This window comes from Trichomycterus rosablanca, chromosome 8 (genome assembly GCF_030014385.1).
Source record: "Trichomycterus rosablanca isolate fTriRos1 chromosome 8, fTriRos1.hap1, whole genome shotgun sequence".
NCBI lineage: Eukaryota > Metazoa > Chordata > Actinopteri > Siluriformes > Trichomycteridae > Trichomycterus > Trichomycterus rosablanca.
The window spans coordinates 25,982,059-26,004,374 of record NC_085995.1 but is presented as its reverse complement, the minus strand read 5'-3'; the positions used below and the strand labels follow the sequence as shown (position 1 = coordinate 26,004,374).

Below are 22,316 nucleotides of genomic sequence, written 5' to 3'. Positions count from 1 at the left end.
TGTCACTGGCATTCATAGGTAAACTAAAGCCAATGTCCAATCACAAATGACATGTGACTGACATTTAAAAAAAATAAAACGACAATGCTGCAGTTTTTTGGGAGCAACATGAATTTGTTGCACAGAAATTTGCTTATGTTTTGTGTTATTAAATAGATTGTTTTTTATGTATTTATTTGTTAATTAATTTCTATGCTGTTTTAGGCCTGTAGTTGTACAGTGTCCTTGGGTTTCCTGAAAGGCACTTACAAATAAAATGTAATTATTATTATTAAGTTTTCTTCACCTCTAAAATGTATTGTTTTAAAGCCCTAGCATATTCCTATACCCCTGACAACCCTCTGAACGTTAGTGCAAGCTCCATCACATCTAATTAGAGTTGCACCAAATCGAAGTTTTACAAAAGCCAGTCAGAGCTGTGAAATATTTTGCCTCCACAGTAACATTAATTCTTTCAAAATGTTTTGTAGTGTAATAATCTTAGATAGTTCTAAAGTGTGGACTGATGAGTAGCTCTTTATTATCTTTTAAAGAAATAGATTTGATACTTGGGGAAGCTATAGAAGAAGCTTGGAGATGCCTTGGTGTTGCATGTGTCCCTGAAACCTTAAATGTTTTGAGCAGTATCGAAGGGTGCATTAATAAACTGGAATATATAAACATTAGAAATATTGTTGGCTGCTATATGACCATGCAAAATTATTTTGGACCCGTTTGTTTGACACTGGTTTAAAAGCAACGCTGGACTTCCAAGTAATTAGACTATGATTCCTTTACCCCAAATCAGTCATGGGTCTAAGAAATGTTCTTTACACTTTTATTAAGGCTTTGCCACCGATTCATAGGGTGTTTTCAACCAAATATAAAAAAAAGACAGCTGTAAAAGAAATCTGCGTAAACTTCCTTCATACACATTTACCACATACCCTTTGATGTTTACCAATCGCATCCTGTTTTGCTCACTCCTCACGCATGTAACAGTATTATCCAAGCTCAGCTCAACCCTATGCTGCTAACTGTATATCAGAATGTTGTTGTTTTTTTGCCTCACTTATTATTTACTCAGTACCATGTACTGGCCAACACTACACTTGTCTCCTTGAATTACTTTTTAGATTAGAAATGTCTTCTGTATTTATTGTAAGTGTATATTGTATGGTCTTGCACTTTTTGTTCTGTGTTGCACCCTGCTCCTGGAGGAACATCATTTCATTTCAGTATGTACTTGTATATACAGTGTATCACAAAAGTGAGTACACCCCTCACATTTCTGCAAATATTTCATTATATCTTTTCATGGGACAACACTATAGACATGAAACTTGGATATAACTTAGAGTAGTCAGTGTACAGCTTGTATAGCAGTGTAGATTTACTGTCTTCTGAAAATAACTCAACACACAGCCATTAATGTCTAAATAGCTGGCAACATAAGTGAGTACACCCCACAGTGAACATGTCCAAATTGTGCCCAAATGTGTCGTTGTCCCTCCCTGGTGTCATGTGTCAAGGTCCCAGGTGTAAATGGGGAGCAGGGCTGTTAAATTTGGTGTTTTGGGTACAATTCTCTCATACTGGCCACTGGATATTCAACATGGCACCTCATGGCAAAGAACTCTCTGAGGATGTGAGAAATAGAATTGTTGCTCTCCACAAAGATGGCCTGGGCTATAAGAAGATTGCTAACACCCTGAAACTGAGCTACAGCATGGTGGCCAAGGTCATACAGCGGTTTTCCAGGACAGGTTCCACTCGGAACAGGCTTCGCCAGGGTCGACCAAAGAAGTTGAGTCCACGTGTTCGGCGTCATATCCAGAGGTTAGCTTTAAAAAATAGACATGAGTGCTGCCAGCATTGCTGCAGAGGTTGAAGACGTGGGAGGTCAGCCTGTCAGTGCTCAGACCATACGCCGCACACTGCATCAACTCGGTCTGCATGGTCGTCATCCCAGAAGGAAGCTGACGCACAAGAAAGCCAGCAAACAGTTTGCTGAAGACAAGCAGTCCAAGAACATGGATTACTGGAATGCCCTGTGGTCTGACGAGACCAAGATAAACTTGTTTGGCTCAGATGGTGTCCAGCATGTGTGGCGGCGCCCTGGTGAGAAGTACCAAGACAACTGTATCTTGCCTACAGTCAAGCATGGTGGTGGTAGCATCATGGTCTTGGGCTGCATGAGTGTTGCTGGCACTGGGGAGCTGCAGTTCATTGAGGGAAACATGAATTCCAACATGTACTGTGACATTCTGAAACAGAGCATGATCCCCTCCCTTCGAAAACTGTTTAGACATTAATGGCTGTGTGTTGAGTTATTTTCAGAAGACAGTAAATCTACACTGCTATACAAGCTGTACACTGACTACTCTAAGTTATATCCAAGTTTCATGTCTATAGTGTTGTCACATGAAAAGATATAATGAAATATTTGCAGAAATGTGAGGGGTGTACTCACTTTTGTGATACACTGTACACTGATCATCCATAACATTAAAACCACCTCCTTATTTCTACACTCACTGTCCATTTCATCAGCTCCACTTACCATATAGAAGCACTTTGTAGTTCTACAATTACTGACTGTAGTCCATCTGTTTCTCTGCATGCTTTGTTAGCCCCCTTTCACGCTGTTCTTCCATGGTCAGGACACTACAGAGCAGGTATTATTTGGGTGGGTAATTCTCAGCACTGCAGTGACACTGACATGGTGGTGGTGTGTTAGTGTGTGTTGTGCTGGTATGAGTGAATCAGACACAGCAGCGCTGATGGAGTTTTTAAACACCTCACTGTCACTGCTGGACTGAGAACAGTTCACCAACCAAAAACATCCAGCCAACAGCCCCCCGTGAGCAGCGTCCTGTGACTACTGATGAAGGTCTAAAAGATGACCAACTCAAACAGCAGCAACAGTTGAGCAATCGTCTCTGACTTTACATCTACAAGGTGGACCACCTAGGTAGGAGTGTCTAATAGAGTGGACAGTGAGTGGACACGGTATTTAAAAACTCCAGCAGTGCTGCTGTGTCTGATCCACTCATACCAGCACAACACACACTAACACACCACCACCATGTCACTGCAGTGCTGAGAATGATCCACCACCTAAATAATACCTGCTCTGTAGTGGTCCTGTGGGAATAATGACCATTGAATAACAGGGTGAAAGGGGGCTAACAAAGCATGCAGAGAAACAGATGGACTACAGTCAGTAATTGTACAACTACAAAGTGCTTCAATATGGTAAGTGGAGCTGATAAAATGGACAGTGTAGAAACAAGAAGATGGTTTTAATGTTATGGCTGAAATGACAAAGCCTCTTGAACTATTGGTTGTGGCCGGCAGACTTCAGGCAGACACCTGCTAATGCTAAACATCTCTGGGTCATCAAACAATTTGACCTCACAGTAACTCTGCCATAAATTCCACCACTGCCAGACTCATGAAACACTGTGTCTTTTTATGGTTTGACTTTAAACGCAACTACCAACCAACCTGTAAAGTGCCATTCATTTGCAGTATTGTTGGTGAGTCTTAACCAGTGTTCTCAACTGCTAAAGACGATATGTTTATTTTACTCTGGTGCAGTGATTTGGATATAGATATTTAGCTGTTTTTGTAGGTCAGGTTTAACAAAAGTAGCGTGGCTAGCTCCAGCAGGTGGTAGGTGAACTTGCGCTTCCAAGAAAACAATGAGCTCAGTTGTAACCAAGCCTGTGACAGTAAGTGATTAGATGAAATGGAAGTATCTGGTATTAGTTACATCCACATTACTTCCATGTAGCTAGTTAACCAATATAACACTACCAATTCACATGTGCATAGCATGATGTAAACAAGTAACCGCTATGAAGCTTTAACTATTGTTCATCCTGTAAACTGTACTGCCAATAAATTCACAATTGTTGCATATTTCTACCTAAAATCTGTCACAAATGCACAACTGTCCTTAAGAAATCATAGAAACGATACTTTTTCAAGTAAAGTAATTTCTAATGTACAAATCTTAAATTTACACCAACACACCAGAATTGACATTTCGAACTCTTCGGTTCGAAACTCAGCTCTGCCATCCGGTTGGGCGGCTACATGAACAATGTTTGGCTGTTGTTCATTCAGGGAGCAAAAAGCCGAATAGGGACCTCATAACTGATGCAATTACGACCTCTGCTGGCTGATTGGTGGCGTCTGAACAGAGTTGAGGGACAATGCGGTCAGGGTGATCCACATATGAACTCGCCTCGTGTAGGGAAAGATGCAGTCGGCTACAGAACACGTGTTGAAGGGGGCATGTGTCAGTTCGCTCTACTCAATCGGTGTGAGGGTCAGCACCAGTTAAGAGAAAGCATAACGCAATTGGGTAAAAATGGGAGAAAATGCATTAAAAAAATAAAAATAACAATAATTACTATTTGATTTAAATGCTAACAAAAACTGAGTGAATACTGAGCCATTTTATTTATTTAAAGGTATGAGGAGTCCATCTAAATATTACTTACAACCATCAACCTAAATTTGGCAGGTGACAATACCACAAATAAAAAATCCTTCCTTTGCATTAGAACAAATAAAAAGAAGAGAAACTGAGAAAAGCATTTTATTTCTCAACTCAAAACCTTTTTAGCACACAGCTCTCCAACTATGCATTTAAGTTCTTTTTTTCACACCAGGTTCCCTTCTGCATGTCCTTGGATTTCAACGTTGATTGGTAAGTGCCATCAGAGCTTACTTGAAGATCTTGCCTTGATTGAAAGGTTTGCCTACATGCTTAAATTCACCCTCCCATGCAAAGTACTCCTTCACCATGGTCTTGCACTCCTCGCTGTCCACATCCAGCTTGCGCCAGCTGTAGGACTCGTAGTCGATCTGCCAGTCGTCGGACAGCTGAAACAAGCAAACAATTATAAATATCCTGCAGCATGAGAATGTTTATTGTTATTATTAGAATTTTAACATGCTTTACACTTTGGTTACATTCATGACAGGAACGGTAGTTACTTAATACACAAGGTTCATCAGTTTACAAGGTTACATCGTCTTGGACAATTTTGTATCTCCAATTAACCTCACTTGCATGTCTTTGGACTGTGGGAGGAAACCAGAGCACCCGGAGGAAACCCACGCAGACACGGGGAGAACATGCAATTTAATAAACAGTAGCAAATAGATGGCACATTTAAAAAGAATTTAACTGAATATTATTAGAGACTAAAACAACTTAAGTACTACAGAAAGCTAGAATTAAAAAAAAAAACTGAAGTGCTTACAGGGAAAGCTAGATCCTGGCCTCTGACTACCCAGATGCCAGAGATGCAACTGTCGTTGTTGGTGCCAAAGAGGATGACGCTAGCAAAAGCATTCTTGCGCAGTTTATCCAGACGCTGGAACATTCCTAAAATCGGAGAACAAAAACGGGTGCGTAATTACAAACTCATCTATAAAACAAAAGACTACTGTTGTGACAATAAAATGTTTAAAGTAAAAATGTTAATTTAAGAGAAGTTGGGTCTTGTTAAGTAAAAGGCAAATAAAAACAATTTGGAAAATAATTTTGGCTCGTGTTGAAACAAATAGTACAAGGACAATTTTTCAATGTTTTATCTTATCAGGTATGTTTTCTAAAATTGATGCAGACAACACTTTACACAAGATGGAACAGGACTGATGAAAGACTGGAAGATGTCTTTCACATCCATGCCATCATGCATCGTGTATCAGGTAATCAAAAACACCAAGTTCTTTTCCCCATGACTGACCACATTACACACAAAACAAGAGGCAGGCTAGTCAGGATCAGTAATGTGTGACTGCGCTGACAAAATTGTCGCTGAAAAGGTCTAGACCCCCCTTATTATGGGGCATCAGAGCAGATTATTCTAGATGAAAAAAATATAACGAGCAAAATTTGCTGCTTTCTAAATAATCTTTAAAAGGCATATATGGTGGTGGGGACTAGGGCTGCAACTATCGATTATTTTTGTAATCGAGTATTCTATCGATTATTCCAGCGATTAATCGAGTAATCGGATAAGAAATACTTTTGCTTTAATAAAGAGCAAAAATAAATACATACTGCACATATAAGATTAAATACGACATGTCTCTTGAAACAAACTGTATATTTTTATTACTTGCATACAGGACAGTTTGAAGGGTTTATTATATATATATAAAACTTCTGTAAAGGTTCATTCATTCTTACTTTTCACTGACTAGTTCATCATGGGCCCCAGTGCAAAATGTTGGGCCCCCTCAACAAATATTATATATGTATATCAGCATATATACATATATATATACAGTGTATCACGAAAGTGAGTACACCCCTCACATTTCTGCAAATATTTCATTATATCTTTTCATGGGACAACACTATAGACATGAAACTTGGATATAACTTAGAGTAGTCAGTGTACAGCTTGTATAGCAGTGTAGATTTACTGTCTTCTGAAAATAACTCAACACACAGCCATTAATGTCTAAATAGCTGGCAACATAAGTGAGTACACCCCACAGTGAACATGTCCAAATTGTGCCCAAATGTGTCGTTGTCCCTCCCTGGTGTCATGTGTCAAGGTCCCAGGTGTAAATGGGGAGCAGGGCTGTTAAATTTGGTGTTTTGGGTACAATTCTCTCATACTGGCCACTGGATATTCAACATGGCACCTCATGGCAAAGAACTCTCTGAGGATGTGAGAAATAGAATTGTTGCTCTCCACAAAGATGGCCTGGGCTACAAGAAGATTGCTAACACCCTGAAACTGAGCTACAGCATGGTGGCCAAGGTCATACAGCGGTTTTCCAGGACAGGTTCCACTCGGAACAGGCTTCGCCAGGGTCGACCAAAGAAGTTGAGTCCACGTGTTCGGCGTCATATCCAGAGGTTGGCTTTAAAAAATAGACACATGAGTGCTGCCAGCATTGCTGCAGAGGTTGAAGACGTGGGAGGTCAGCCTGTCAGTGCTCAGACCATACACCGCATACTGCATCAACTCGGTCTGCATGGTCGTCATCCCAGAAGGAAGCTGACGCACAAGAAAGCCCGCAAACAGTTTGCTGAAGACAAGCAGTCCAAGAACATGGATTACTGGAATGCCCTGTGGTCTGACGAGACCAAGATAAACTTGTTTGGCTCAGATGGTGTCCAGCATGTGTGGCGGCGCCCTGGTGAGAAGTACCAAGACAACTGTATCTTGCCTACAGTCAAGCATGGTGGTGGTAGCATCATGGTCTTGGGCTGCATGAGTGTTGCTGGCACTGGGGAGCTGCAGTTCATTGAGGGAAACATGAATTCCAACATGTACTGTGACATTCTGAAACAGAGCATGATCCCCTCCCTTCGAAAACTGGGCCTCATGGCAGTTTTCCAACAGGATAACGACCCCAAACACAACCTCCAAGATGACAACTGCCTTGCTGAGGAAGCTGAAGGTAAAGGTGATGGACTAAACCCAATTGAGCACCTGTGGCGCATCCTCAAGTGGAAGGTGGAGGAGTTTAAGGTGTCTAACATCCACCAGCTCCGTGATGTCATCACGGAGGAGTGGAAGAGGATTCCAGTAGCAACCTGTGCAGCTCTGGTGAATTCCATGCCCAGGAGGGTTAAGGCAGTGATAATAATGGTGGTCACACAAAATATTGACACTTTAGGCACAATTTGGACATGTTCACTGTGGGGTGTACTCACTTATGTTGCCAGCTATTTAGACATTAATGGCTGTGTGTTGAGTTATTTTCAGAAGACAGTAAATCTACACTGCTATACAAGTTGTACACTGACTACTCTTAGTTATATCCAAGTTTCATGTCTATAGTGTTGTCCCATGAAAAGATATAATGAAATATTTGCAGAAATGTGAGGGGTGTACTCACTTTCGTGATACACTGTATATATATATATATATACAGGGGTTGGACAATGAAACTGAAACACCTGTCATTTTAGTGTGGGAGGTTTCATGGCTAAATTGGACCAGTCTGGTGGCCAATCTTCATTAATTGCACATTGCACCAGTAAGAGCAGAGTGTGAAGGTTCAATTAGCAGGGTAAGAGCACAGTTTTGCTCAAAATATTGCAATGCACACAACATTATGGGTGACATACCAGAGTTCAAAAGAGGACAAATTGTTGGTGCACGTCTTGCTGGCGCATCTGTGACCAAGACAGCAAGTCTTTGTGATGTATCAAGAGCCACGGTATCCAGGGTAATGTCAGCATACCACCAAGAAGGACAAACCACATCCAACAGGATTAACTGTGGACGCAAGAGGAAGCTGTCTGAAAGGGATGTTCGGGTGCTAACCCGGATTGTATCCAAAAAACATAAAACCACGGCTGCCCAAATCACGGCAGAATTAAATGTGCACCTCAACTCTCCTGTTTCCACCAGAACTGTCCGTCGGGAGCTCCACAGGGTCAATATACACGGCCGGGCTGCTATAGCCAAACCTTTGGTCACTCGTGCCAATGCCAAACGTCGGTTTCAATGGTGCAAGGAGCGCAAATCTTGGGCTGTGGACAATGTGAAACATGTATTGTTCTCTGATGAGTCCACCTTTACTGTTTTCCCCACATCTGGGAGAGTTACGGTGTGGAGAAGCCCCAAAGAAGCGTACCACCCAGACTGTTGCATGCCCAGAGTGAGGCATGGGGGTGGATCAGTGATGGTTTGGGCTGCCATATCATGGCATTCCCTTGGCCCAATACTTGTGCTAGATGGGCGCGTCACTGCCAAGGACTACCGAACCATTCTGGAGGACCATGTGCATCCAATGGTTCAAACATTGTATCCTGAAGGCGGTGCCGTGTATCAGGATGACAATGCACCAATACACACAGCAAGACTGGTGAAAGATTGGTTTGATGAACATGAAAGTGAAGTTGAACATCTTCCATGGCCTGCACAGTCACCAGATCTAAATATTATTGAGCCACTTTGGGGTGTTTTGGAGAAGCGAGTCAGGAAACGTTTTCCTCCACCAGCATCACGTAGTGACCTGGCCACTATCCTGCAAGAAGAATGGCTTAAAATCCCTCTGACCACTGTGCAGGACTTGTATATGTCATTTCCAAGACGAATTGACGCTGTATTGGCCGCAATTCAGTATATATATATATAAAATAAACAATAATACATAAACATTGCCTCTAATTTGTGCAACTTTCAGCTACAGCTCACGTGTTCTGAGTTTTCGTTTTTTCCAGTTTAAAATGATCTCAAACTTTCAGTCGTTTTCTCTGTTCCTCTCTGCTCATCCCGCTATATGCTCTCTCTCTCTCCACTTTACAGTCCGCGCTATCAAATCTCGGCTCCGTTTCAAATCGCTACTACATGAACAGTACGAGTGTGTACAAATAGGTGAAAAGTCATGTTAGGTACTGTTTAAGTGAGAGATTTGGGACGCAGCCGTCGGGCTTCCTCGCGTCACCTGAACACAGCGTAAACGCGTTGTGAAAGTGAAAGTCCGTGCGGAACACCGTGAGCTGTGTATCGGTGCATGGAATAAACGATTCCTCGATGCAAAAAATTTGAATCGATCATTTTTAGTAATCAAATTACTCGAGGAATCGTTTCAGCCCTAGTGGGGACACATGTTTTTGGGATTATGCACTTGTCAGCATGCTCTCATTCCTGGATAAAATAATAAGGGTTGCACCAAAAAGGGCAAGGTGCTAGACTAGTCTGCAAGTAGTCCAGACCCATATCCTATTCAAAACCAGTTAGATACAAGGATAAAGAAAAAGCATCACTTTTAAAATTGGATCGGCTGACAATTTTAGTCCCCCAAACAATTTCAGGCATCACATTTTATGATAATACTTAAATTTACATTTTCAGCATTTAGCAGAAGCTTTTATCCAATGCGACTTACAGTACTGTGACAGCATACAGTCTAAGCAATTGAGGGTAAAGGGCCTTGTTTAAGGGCCCAACAGTGGCAACCTGGCAGTGGTGGGGCTTGAACCGGCAACCTTTTGATTACTAGACCAGTACCTTAATCACTAAGCTACAACTGCTCTAATACTTCAAAGTAAAACAAGACTAAATTAGGTAATTTAACATGAAACTACCAGATTTATTTCAAATGTCTTAACAGCAGCTACATCTATTAGACACCAAACTATGATCCACATCCGTCCTTTACAATCAGAGGCAAATCCACCAAAGCCATGTTTCAGGAGGTGTGAAGAAAAGGCAGGGGGGTGGGGGGATTCCATGCTGAGAGACACAGAGAATATTTAAATCTTCTCGTGACATGGGTTAAATCCTGGCCACTTGTCAGTGTCTTAGGACACGTTGCTGTGCACACAATACAAGCCTATTGAACACACCACCCTGTTATTCGATACTTTACACTTTGCATAATTTAGCAGATAAAGCATGCAGACAGTCAAGCTGACGCATCTCCAGGTTTGTAAAAAAAATACTGAATTAAATACATTAACATTTTAATTTTATTTAATTTCACACCCCAGAGCTCAAATGCAAACAGATTCTGTAAATGTTTGTTCGTTTGTTTATTTATTGAGATTTTAACGTCATGTTCTACACTTTGGTTACATTCATGACTGGAACGGTAGTTACTCATTACACAAGATTCATCAGTTCACAAGTTTTAATATTAAACACAGTCCTGGACAATTTTGTGTCTCCAATTCACCTCACTTGCATGTCTTTGGACTGTGGGAGGAAACCCATGCAGACACGGGGAGAACATGCAAACTCCACACAGAAAGGACCCGGACCGCCCCACCTGAGGATCGAACCCAGGACCTTCTTACTGTGAGGCGACAGTGCTCCCCACTTAACCACCGTGCCACCTGATTCTGCGAATGTACACACCCGACCGGCCAACAGCACAGCTGGGGATTCAAACCATTGATACTAGCGATAGTAGCGAGATATAGCAATTTACCACAGCGCCACCAAAACAAACCCAAACAAAAAAACTTTCGATAATAAATTAACAATAAAAATTACTGGCAGACATGTGTGCAGTATGCATGTGTGCTTATTTTTTTTGGGATTTTAATGCCATGTTTAACATGTTAAATGCAATATGCAATGAACTGACTGCTTTTGAATCAAGCACCACAAGTTGAGTAATTTAGAATAGATTACATTAACAATATTAAGTTGCATGTTAAAGTAGAAGCCTGTATTACATTATTTGAAATAAGACTAATGCATATCAAGTACATTTAAGCTTTGACTCACTCAAATACCCTAAAAATAACCTAATATATTAAATATAACATTTTAAGTCCTCCCTTAAAGTTAAAAAATTTAGGCCTTGAAAGTACGATTGTACTGTAAACTTAGTGTAGTTTTGCTGATTGTTCCACCTTACTGAAACAACTTGCATAGATGTAATGAAAATACAAAGTACCAGTGCCAAAACTAAAGTAGTAGCTGCACTAACGCTGGATTAGTGCAACTCCCTTCCTGGCAGGTTCTCCCATGTCCACTATTAAAATCCTGCATCTATAATGCACTTACATCAGCCCAATGTCTTTTTAAATTGCTGTCCACATTCAGTTTAAAACAATGATGCTTGCTTACAGAATCATGCAACCTCCAAGCCACAAGTCACGTTTGGCTTGATCCTCCACCCATAACTCAAGGAAGACACACATCAAGGCTATTCTCTGTACTAGCACCCAAGTGGTGGAACAAACTTCCATCTGAGCCGATCACCATCTTCAAAAGATAATAAGACCCACCACTTACTTAGCACTTAAGTTGAGAACTAACATGCACTTACTGATCTGTCAAAAAATCTGTGTATACCTTTGTTCTAACAGGGTTCAGCAGATTTGTATCCTTGGACTGATGTCTACTTGAACTAGAGTAGGAAATTGTTTACTATGGAAGCACTTTTGTATGTCACTCTGGATAAGAGCATCTGCTAAATCCTGTAAATGTAATGCTGATACACTAGCGCCATCTAGGGACTATTCAAACAACATGACAAATGTTTTATACGGTTACATTTTTCAAGCACCTAGCAGACACTTCTATCCAATGACTAACCCTAATTACTTAAATTGTATTTGGTCAAAATTGGTCAAAGGCCTCAAGGGCCCAGTAATGGCATCTTGGCCATATAACATAGTGGGCAGCAACCTTCCAGCTGTCACGGCCCACTTCACAGTACTAAGGTTACAGAAGTGTACAAACATTTTCTAGCTGAATGAGCAAATGGATAATAAAAAAATTGGGTGAATTTAACTTAAAAAGTAGAACAAAGCAGGCCTTACTTTTCAACCAACATAAACATGAAATTTGTTAGTGTACTGTGTGTGTACCTGTGATAAGATTGCAGCTCATGAAGGTCATGGCCAGCTCCTGTGGATAGCGGTACTCGCCATACCAGATAGAAAAGCCCTCACGGTCAAAGTTTTCCCAGAAGTGTGGCAGAGCTACAGTCAGTGTGTCCTCATTAGAGTACTTTCTCTTGAAGTCGTCCATAACAAAAGCGCTGGTGAACAAAAATAGGTTCCATGTTTTAAACATAAATAGTACATACACACTGTTGTCACTGTACGATATCTCGTTTCAGCATCGTCATCGCGATGTGTGCATGCTCAGTCACATCGCAGTACGTGCGATGTTTCTTAATGCAAATTATATCAAATACGTCATGCTACAACTTTTTTGCTGCTTGACACAAAACGAAAATTCACACCGTTCTCATTTTCAATGACGGCTCACACGCCTTGTGTACTGAGCAGCAGCCAGTCAGAGGACTCATAGGATCCGGGTTCATTGAGATTTCGGACTCGTGATTCCTGATTCAGTACAAAGATTCGAATCATTAACCCGGTTGATTCAGGAACCGCCCAGCTCTAGTACTGAACAGTCTAATCTGCAGCATTTCTCTCCCATTGATAAAATACGGAACAAAGCGACATTTAGTTTTCAAATACGGAACGATTCCGTATTTTACGGGACGGTTGGCAACCCTAGCAGCGCTAACATGTCAATATAACATCTCGATTCGTGTACAGAAAACGGTTACATTTGCTGACAAGCCCAAACTTGCTAATAAAAACGCTCGTTAAAAATCAATAATTATTTATTTACGTTTGAAAATAACTTTGTCCGCTCCGTCAGCCATGTTTATTTTTCTGTGAGAGAAGAGATATTGAAGCTTTCTTAGTTTAATGCTCAGTTTCAACAACAGTACAAAGATGTAGCTTGTCATAATCTTTTGTATCCCTTGTAGGCACCACCCTTTTTCACAGATGAGCCCCTTATTTAGAGTAAGATACATGCATTATTAATATTATTAATAATGTGGTGAAAATTCCTGCATTTTTTTAATATCGCAATATATATCGCAGGGGAAAAAAAAATCACAATGTCAGTTTTTTCCAATATCGTGCAGCCCTATTAGAAAGGCTGTTTAGTTTTCTTAAAACCATCTACCAATATTTTTAAGTTTAACACATCAACCAAAGAGTAGATACAACCCAAACAAGATTTAAGTACAGCTTATTCTTACCCAAGTATTTAAACTCAAAATAAGCTCAACAAAATGGCATTAAAAAGGCAGAAGTGCAACAGGTTTATACCTCTTCGGAAGGTGTGCAAATGGGTCCTTGATTTTGGGTTCAGAAGCCAGAGCTGCTTCACACTCATCCATCTCTTCAGCAGGAGGGGCAGCTTTCTTCTCCTCCTTTATCTTTTCCTTTTTCTCCGGCTGTTGCTGGGGCTGCTGCTGCTGCTGCTTCCCAGCATCCTTGGCAGCTTTCTCTTTCTTGGCAGGTGTCTCTTTCTTGGGCTGGTTCTCAGCAAACTTCTTGGCTAGAATAACACAAGATAGGATACTTAAGCACCTATTAAATGGTGAGTTAATAAACTCCTCTTATTCTTGCTAGAAAATGACTTTTCCATAGTTTTTCCCAGCAGCGTGAATAATACAAAGCCGGCTTTATACTTCTCTCATGGCCAAGGAAGTTCAGAAAAGTCACACTGCCCACCTTGGTCAGCCAATGCATATCTAAAGAGCTAACATTTTTCTCTAGTAACTTGCTCAAATGCATGCTCATAACAGCAGTGGTAAGGAGTTGATTAAGTCTGCTATATAAACAAAACTATCTGTACACCAATACATTAGCATTGTTGTAAAGTTGCCCCCCCATTCACAGACACCTCCGCAAAATGTGTCTCTACTTTTCCACTAATGTTGGATGATAAGGCCTGGCTTAAAATCTACATTCCATCCCAGAGTTATTCAGTGGGGTTGAGATTGCAGGTCAATGTAGTTCCTCCTTACTAAACTCACCAAATACTACTTTGTAAATGGCACGGTCAAGCTTAAACAGACAGGCCACATTTCTGCCATGAAATACTTCACTATAATCAGTTAAATACATCTGTTAGCTATGTCCATGGCTAACAGAGGCAAAATTGAATTGGTAGATCAATTGTGTTGAACCAATGTTGACATGAGCTTGTCTTAATTGGTTTGAGTCAGCCTCTTGAGCTAAATAACTAAAGAATAATGTTTAGCATCTCACAGCATTTAGGTGATCGTTACTGACAAACCTGATTTAACAGCACCTTTTTTTGGGTGGGCAACTGCAATAAAAAAATGTGATTGAACGATGGTTTCCAAGGGGGTCAGCATTCCTCCTGAGGTCACATGTTCAAACACTATTTTGTAAGTAAACCTTGACAAGAAATACAATCATAAAGAAAGAAATACTATTCCTTCCACCCATACAGCAATGCCAATCATGCACCATCAGCAGATCTTGGGTGGCTACAAGCTCAAATGAAAGCAGCAAATAAGCACATTCATCAGCTTAACTGCATGGAACAGAAAAACTGAGGATGTTAAACTACATTAAAAAGATTAGACAATTGCCAATTGGACAAAACAGCACAAATTACTTGAATCTATGTAAATCATGCAATTGCAAATCTTTTAAGGGCTGTAAAGAATGCAAAATCATGTCCAATTGTTATTTAAAACCAACAGTTTTTCATTAATCATTAAATTTTCTTCACTAGTGTCTAGGGCTGGGCGATATATCGATATTTTAAAAATATCGATATATTTTCATACACGATATAAGATAAGACAATATCGCATATATCGATATAAATGTTGCGTTCCAGTTAGATCCGACAGTTCGTCTTTCTCTTCTCCCAGTTTGTCTCTGCACATGTTCACCTGCCCCGCCCTCACTGAACACAACTCGCCCCGCCCCCACCGCTTCACCAGTAAGTCCTGCAGGCAGCGATAGCATGGAGACGGATAAAGACATGACAGAAGCTATCGAAGAGGAGCTGCTTACTAAAAAGAAAAATAATGACTAATTTTGTAATTATTTGGAGATGGTTCGAATTCAAAGTGTCAGATGAGCAGCAGAATAATGTATTCTGTAGAGAACGCCGAAAACAAGTCCAGATAAAAGGTTCCAGCTCCGTGTACCTTCATTCGTGTTTCACTTCAAATACCAAAGTTAAAGAACAAGAAAACGAGTGGTTATTCTTTTCAAAAACCAACACAAGCGCATGCACGCGCTGACATGCACGTATTTACTTCACATTAAGTGTTGAGAAAGTAATAATAACGTAACGGTGCGTCTCCTGTTGTTCTGACTCTTGTGTTTGTATATGTGATGTGCATATATTTGCTCTATCTGTAAAAACAAACATTATGGGGATTTCTGTACTGGATGTTGTACGTGGTTGTGTTAGTTTATACTGGACGATCACCCGACGTCCGACACGTCATTTATTTATTTATCTTCTATTATAGTATTTCTTGTTGTCGGCCAATAAACAACCAAACATTATTAAATTGCATGAACTAACTCTGCAGTAAACAAGGAGCAAACAGCAATTAAACAACAAATAAAGCTGTTAAATAATAATAAAGTGCATGAAGAAGAACGCTGATTAAAATGCATTAAATGTTGTAATAGTTACACAGTAACATGAACGATTAGTTCTGCCTGTATTACAGAACTGAGTTCTATACAGTAAAAGAAAATATTAATGTAAATGTTAATGTTGTGGCGACATATACATAAAATAATGTATAAAGTCCAAACATGGGGGGGTGGGGGGTTAACGAGGGGTTTACTTTAACGGGGTTTTACTTTTAATGTCACACAAGCTCAGCCGGAAACCGTGTCATTCCAACATCTTCCCTACACACTCGCTCCCTGCACCCTATAGTACACTTAACATTCTTAAAGGGCCAGACAATATATTTGTAATTCACGTTAGACAACAGGAGATGCCTTAGAAAACAACTTTTTTTTTTTTCTTAGAATAGCTCTTTTTTTTTTTTTTTTTAAGCAAAAATAATTCTTGTGTGAAGCTTCCCCAGCATGAATTTTAATAAAAGTGCCTGTACAAAAATTGGAACATGTAGCTTTGTCTCAGAAGTGTCTTTTTGTTATTACCTTATGGAATAAAAAAATATCAAGATATATATCGTATATCGCCATTCAGAAAAAAATATCGAGATATAATTTTTGATCCATATCGCCCAGCCCTACTAGTGTCCAAGCATTTTTCATGTCAATATACAGTATATGCATGCTTATTGATTACCGCTAAGCTAATAGTACAAACTACAACAACCACCATGACTTTTAAACATCAGTCGGTGTATGACGTCACTGCTGCTGAAACAGAACCAAAGAGAGACAGTATTTTACCATCAAACTGTGCCATCTTCTCACAGAGCTTGACCTCTCCAAGAACAGCCTTAAACTGGGGCTGGTTGATGCAGGTCACAAACCAGCGGTTGACGTTGGGGTAGGGTTGACGGAAAGCAGGCTCAAGAACCTAAAATTGAAAGAGCAGCAAATGATAAAGCAGGATAATCAAAAAGTATGGATGTCTTCTAGCATTTCTGACTAGCAATTGATCAATAGAGGACAATATTAATTTCTAATTGTAATTTTTCTGTAAGTAAACAGATGCAAGCTTGTGAAACTACTGAAATGATAACAGCTCAGTTTTATTTAACTTTACATAAAAATGCCACAAAACAAGGTGCAATCTGCCTCCGTTATCCGTTATTTAAGAATCATTCCATCCGACTAAATGTGCATTGTAGTTTACAATAAGAAATTATTACAAAAATGTACCTGCTTGTAGAGCCAAAGCAAAGAGCAGACCACAGTGATGTCAGCCAGGCTCACACGCTCGCCAACCAAAAAAGTGCGGGTGTTTAAGTGCTGGTTCAGAACAGCAAGCACACGCTTCACCTCCTCCTTGGCCTGCTCAGTGGCCTAGAAATGAGAAAGAAGACAGAAAATCAGTACAACATCTATAAAACTGGAGCCCACCAGAAGTATTATACATCTACATCAACGTCTAGCAGACACTTTTATCGAAAGCAAGTTATAAATGTGCCATATGAAACATGCGATTAATGATTAATTAAGATATCAGCAATGGCAGAGTAATGCCTAGCTCACACTACACGATTTTTGCTCGCCGACTGGTCGCTGCTAGATGTGGCAGCTCGGAAGCAACTTGGCGTTCGCTCGGGGATCTTAACTCTGCTCTCGATCACTGTGTGTGAACTGTTCAACAACTCGATCAACGACTGAAGAAAAAATATCTAGAATGTGAAATATCTGGACCAGTCTCCAACTCAAAATTGTGTAGTGTTAAAGGCATTACGAGCAGGTTGAGTGGCAGCGAGTGCCATGTCGAACTACAGCCAATGAGAACACAGGATACGGGGTGAGGAGAAACCCAGGGGAGGAGATGTAAAAACGTGGGACAGAGGAATAATATGATTTCTATCAGAATACATCGGCACACACAAAGCTTCACAGTATTTTGTGATCTTATCATTCACGCCAAACCATAATACCAACGATGCATTGCAAAAAATATATATTTACCTCTAATTCACTACAGTACAGACGATCCTTGCTGGTCACGTAACCCAATCCACTCAAATTCCTTTATTTTTCCTACTTGCTTTTACGCTGCACATCAGCACACAAACAACTTTGATCGCTCGCTTTCTGTTGACGTGCATTTTTGAACGTGGCATCATTAAACCCCTCGACTTCTCGTGACAAAACATAGTTTGGGAGACCAGACAGATTTGCCTGCGATTCCTCATGGTGACAGATCCCCTATTGCAGATCAGTCTTGTAGTGTGAAATACACAAAAACTTAAGACTCCTGACTGCAAGAGATCCAGTTGTGTAGTGTGAATTGTACAGCAATCTGAGGACTTGGAAAATCATGTAGTGTGAACTTGGCATAAGCTTGGTGGTTAAGGTACTCAACTAGTAATCAGATGGTTGCTAGTTTAAACCCCACCACAGTCACCAACGTTGGTTGCTAGATTTTTCGGGAGTCTGTGAGCAATCAGCAAGCCTCTCTGATTGTGCCACGTTCACACATAGCAACCAAGAGCCAATTTTTGAGCCCTGAGCAAAGGCTGAGTCTGACGGGCGAACAGGGTGAAAACCATGTAGTGTGAACTTAACCTAAGCCAACACCGACCGATCTACTTAAGACTAAAGCAACAAAAACTACCCACCTGTTTGTTGAACTGCATGATACCCAGAGTTGGAAAGACCCAGGCACTGGCTGGGGGGATGATCTCAGAGTCAGCAAAGTTGACCCACTGCAGCACCTGGGCACTGGCTTGAGGAGTGCTTCCACGGAGGGCATCATTGCTCACTAACAGAAACGAGATTGACAAGGTCATGTGTGCAGAACTGTTACAGTATTATTTACTAATGAAATACAAAAAGCAACCATAAATACATATGTATATAGTCTATCCACCTTTTAATGCCGCGTTTACTCTTGTGAGTTACATTCACAGTAGGAAAGGTATCCGTTAGGTAGTCTCTGATATGGTGTGTATTCCTAATTTAGTGATTGCAGTGAAGTTCTAGGTTAAAAATGTCAATCATTGTTCCAGCTATGGTACCCCTTTGGTGTTTAGACCGGGTCAGGCACCTACACAGACATGACTGGCTATTTCTAAGTGGGGAGGTTGAACAGCCTAGTCACTGGGACATACACATGTCAGGGCACTTTTGGTGCCAGTCCCAAGTCCAGAGAAAAATAAGGAGGGTTACTTCAGAAAGAGCACAAAAACTGTGCCAAATCAGGTATGCAAACCAGAATGACTCGTAAATAAAGGAGCAGCCAAAGAACAAAAAATTATCAATGAAAAATGAGAACTCCACTAAATGTAATGACAGTCAAACATACCATTTTGACACATCAGCATATGTCTAATGTATATTTGAAAAAAATATGCTTACGGTAGTGAGCGATGGCGTTGCTCTCAAACAGACAGAAGCCATCATCACCCTGATAAGCTGGAACCTAAAGACAAAACAAGCCATGAAGAAAAACAGACAACAAATACTGTATTGTAGGTACTTTATTTAGCAAAGACAGATTAATACCTACCTTGCCCAAGGGAAAGTTGCTGAGGAAGGCAGGGGAGCGGTTTGTCTGCCCGAAGGTGAAGGCAGGGGGGGCGCTCGCCACCTTCAGACGAGCCCCGCTGTACTGGGCCGCAATCTGAGCCTTGAAGGCCCTCCAGTTCTCTGGGTATGTGAAGAGAGTCTGTGGAAAGCAGAATGCTACAGTTAAGGTTTCTATTCAACATGGAATTACTACACTTGTACAGACAATGCACCAATCCTCATTTCTTGGCAAGGCTAATGCTACTACTAGCAGTTTGGTAACAAACACATTTTACTATAGACGTTTGTCAAAGAAGGCTGATATTCACAGCGTGACAAATCCAATCACATACCAGGCCTACTTTTAAGGCCTGTATCAGCTATAACCGAGTCAAGAAACTGTTTTCCAGTTTATAATGCCCGAATAGATGTTATGTTGGGGGGCATCCGTCATTAAATGAAATCCAGCGCACCAATGCAATTCAAATTGCACAGTGTAACAAAAGCTGTGGCTCTCAATTTTTGGCAGCACGGGGGCAACAGTTGCCAAAAGCCTGTAAAGGGTGCTAAGGCTATTATGTAAAAACACACCAATCCAACATAAGACTAAACTATTAATAGTCTTTATTAAACATATGGTACAAGACAACCCCAGTAGTGGCAATAGTGATTTAACCAAGGAACTTTTAATAACTACTGCAATAGTTTTAACAGGTGTGCTTAAACATATATCCTATAAGACAAATTTCTTTACATGTAGTGCAGCCGGTATTGAGTCTAAGCCATCATTTAATGTATACAAATAAAATTACATACATAGTTTAGCTACAATTGGAAATATTCAGCTCACAATTTGATTACAATTTGCATAGTAACCCAACTTTAGTTCATACAGACTAGCTGTAGATTTTAAGATCATCAGTATTACATAGGGGTTGAATAACTGACATGGCAGTATTTACATATACTGCTACTCTAGAACACTTCATTTACTTTATGAGTCCACTGATAAACACTTAATGTAAAGCAAAATCTAGCTCTAAAATGCATAATCCTCGTTTCATTAAAGGGGGTGAATATTTGTGCAATTGCCACTGTATATTCAAAATAATGTACAAAAGTATGCTGTATGAGCAATCATTCGATCCTTAGCTAATATAAGGCTGACTAACTGTATAAACAGTTTTTACACTTCGTGCAAACAAAGTTGCACCTCAGGTAAGTTATTAACCACAGAACGCACTAAGTAGGGTGTATGACCTGCTGATATTTAAAGCTAAAACAATCATTATTAGATGAGTAGTGCGCTATACAGCTGGTAGCTGTTACTTTATTCATCAGTCAGTAAAAAACTAATACCCACAGCTAATTAGAAGACAGACAGTGGATAACATAAGGCAAGGGAGTCATTCCACACACATACAATATGAGGTTGAAATCTTGGATAATTACACACAATAAAAAGGGCGCTTAGGTAGTGAACAAAACAGCATTTGGGACACAGCCGCGGTTTGACATAACTAACGTTAATCAGCAAACAGTGTTGTCATTTACACACCAGCGAGCTGACAACATAATATTTTAATCTAGGTTTGTAGCAGGACAACAGCAGGGCGTTAAAGCAGAACGTTAAACGTGGCACAAACGACCCGGTGTAGCAGTGCTTCATTCACACAAACTGGTAACACCGGAGACCCAGACAACGTTTCACCAAAATAACCAGCTCTGTGTATTGTATCCAACCTACAAATCAAGCCCGTAACACGAACAAAATTTTAAGAAAGAGGATGGCGGTGATGGAGGACAGATTGAAGGGACAACTATAAAGCTAGCAAGAAAACTAGCTTTTCTTCCATCTTACTCACCCCTGCCGCCATCTTCAGGATGAGAGAAAGAAGGAGCGGAGGCGCGCTCTGCTGTCGTATAGAGCCCCATGTCGCACAAATAATACGTTGCACGTGCCGGTCAGAATTACTTTCTTATTTAATTGAAATAAAACATTTCTGTGCTCGATTTCTTAACTGTTATTTAACATAGGAAATAAATTACATTATTTTAAAAAAAACTATCATTAGTTTTGCTCTGGAAGAATGAATTATTTTATCTATGAATATTCATTATAATTTAAATTGAATTAAACCTCATTACCCCGATAGATAAATAAATAAGTAAATAAATCAATATTTCAATTGATTATAAGAAGGTACAGTAGACCCTTGACTTACGAACTTAATTGGTTCCAAAGGGCTGTTCTTAAGCCAAAAGGTTCGTACCTATTTTTCCCATAAGAAATAATGTAAATACAATTAATCCATGCCAGACCTCCCAAACCACCCCCTTACCTAACCTTTCTAATGTCTTAAATGGTCTTTTTTGTTATAAATACAACTATATTTCCCTTAAATCTTAAATTATAGAATAGACATTCCTGCAATAAAAAATAATGAACAACAATCCAGTAGTACTGTACATAAAAAAACACACATCACATTTTAGTACAGTACGTGTGCTGTACCATACACCATAATACATTTCCTTCTTTTTTTTTTTAATATAAAATGTATCTACCAGAAACAACAATAACTCTCATATTTCTCTATTATTTCCTTTTTTATTTCAGTAGTGTTGTATTTTGTAGGTGTAAGTGCACGAAAGAAAGAATACTTTACTCAGCCGATTTCCTTCTTCTCTCTCACTCACTGTCCCCTCTGCCTGATACACGGTGACAGCTACTGGCAGGAGTAATTATACAACAACATATGTAATGTTTCTTAGCTCTGCGCTCTCTCTGCACCTTATTTGGGGACATTTTAATATTGAAAACACCGGAAAAACACAGTCCGCTGTGCGAATGTTCGCTCTCTGTATATATACAGAGAGAGAGACGCTC

General features: G+C 40.1%; 1 protein-coding gene across 1 annotated transcript; it reads right to left on the bottom strand.

The window, feature by feature from the left end:
* Window positions 1-4,575: 4,575 nt before the first annotated feature.
* Window positions 4,576-21,342, bottom strand: eef1g (eukaryotic translation elongation factor 1 gamma). Its single transcript, XM_063000625.1, has 10 exons — window positions 21,292-21,342; window positions 19,428-19,586; window positions 19,277-19,340; window positions 18,538-18,680; window positions 17,117-17,260; window positions 16,682-16,811; window positions 13,574-13,805; window positions 12,305-12,477; window positions 5,262-5,386; window positions 4,576-4,878 (listed from the first exon to the last, which is right to left on the bottom strand). Exons 1-10 carry the CDS (start codon window positions 21,301-21,303, stop codon window positions 4,720-4,722), a joined length of 1,341 nt encoding a protein of 446 aa, XP_062856695.1. The 5' UTR covers window positions 21,304-21,342; the 3' UTR covers window positions 4,576-4,719.
* Between the last annotated feature and the right edge of the window lie 974 nt (window positions 21,343-22,316).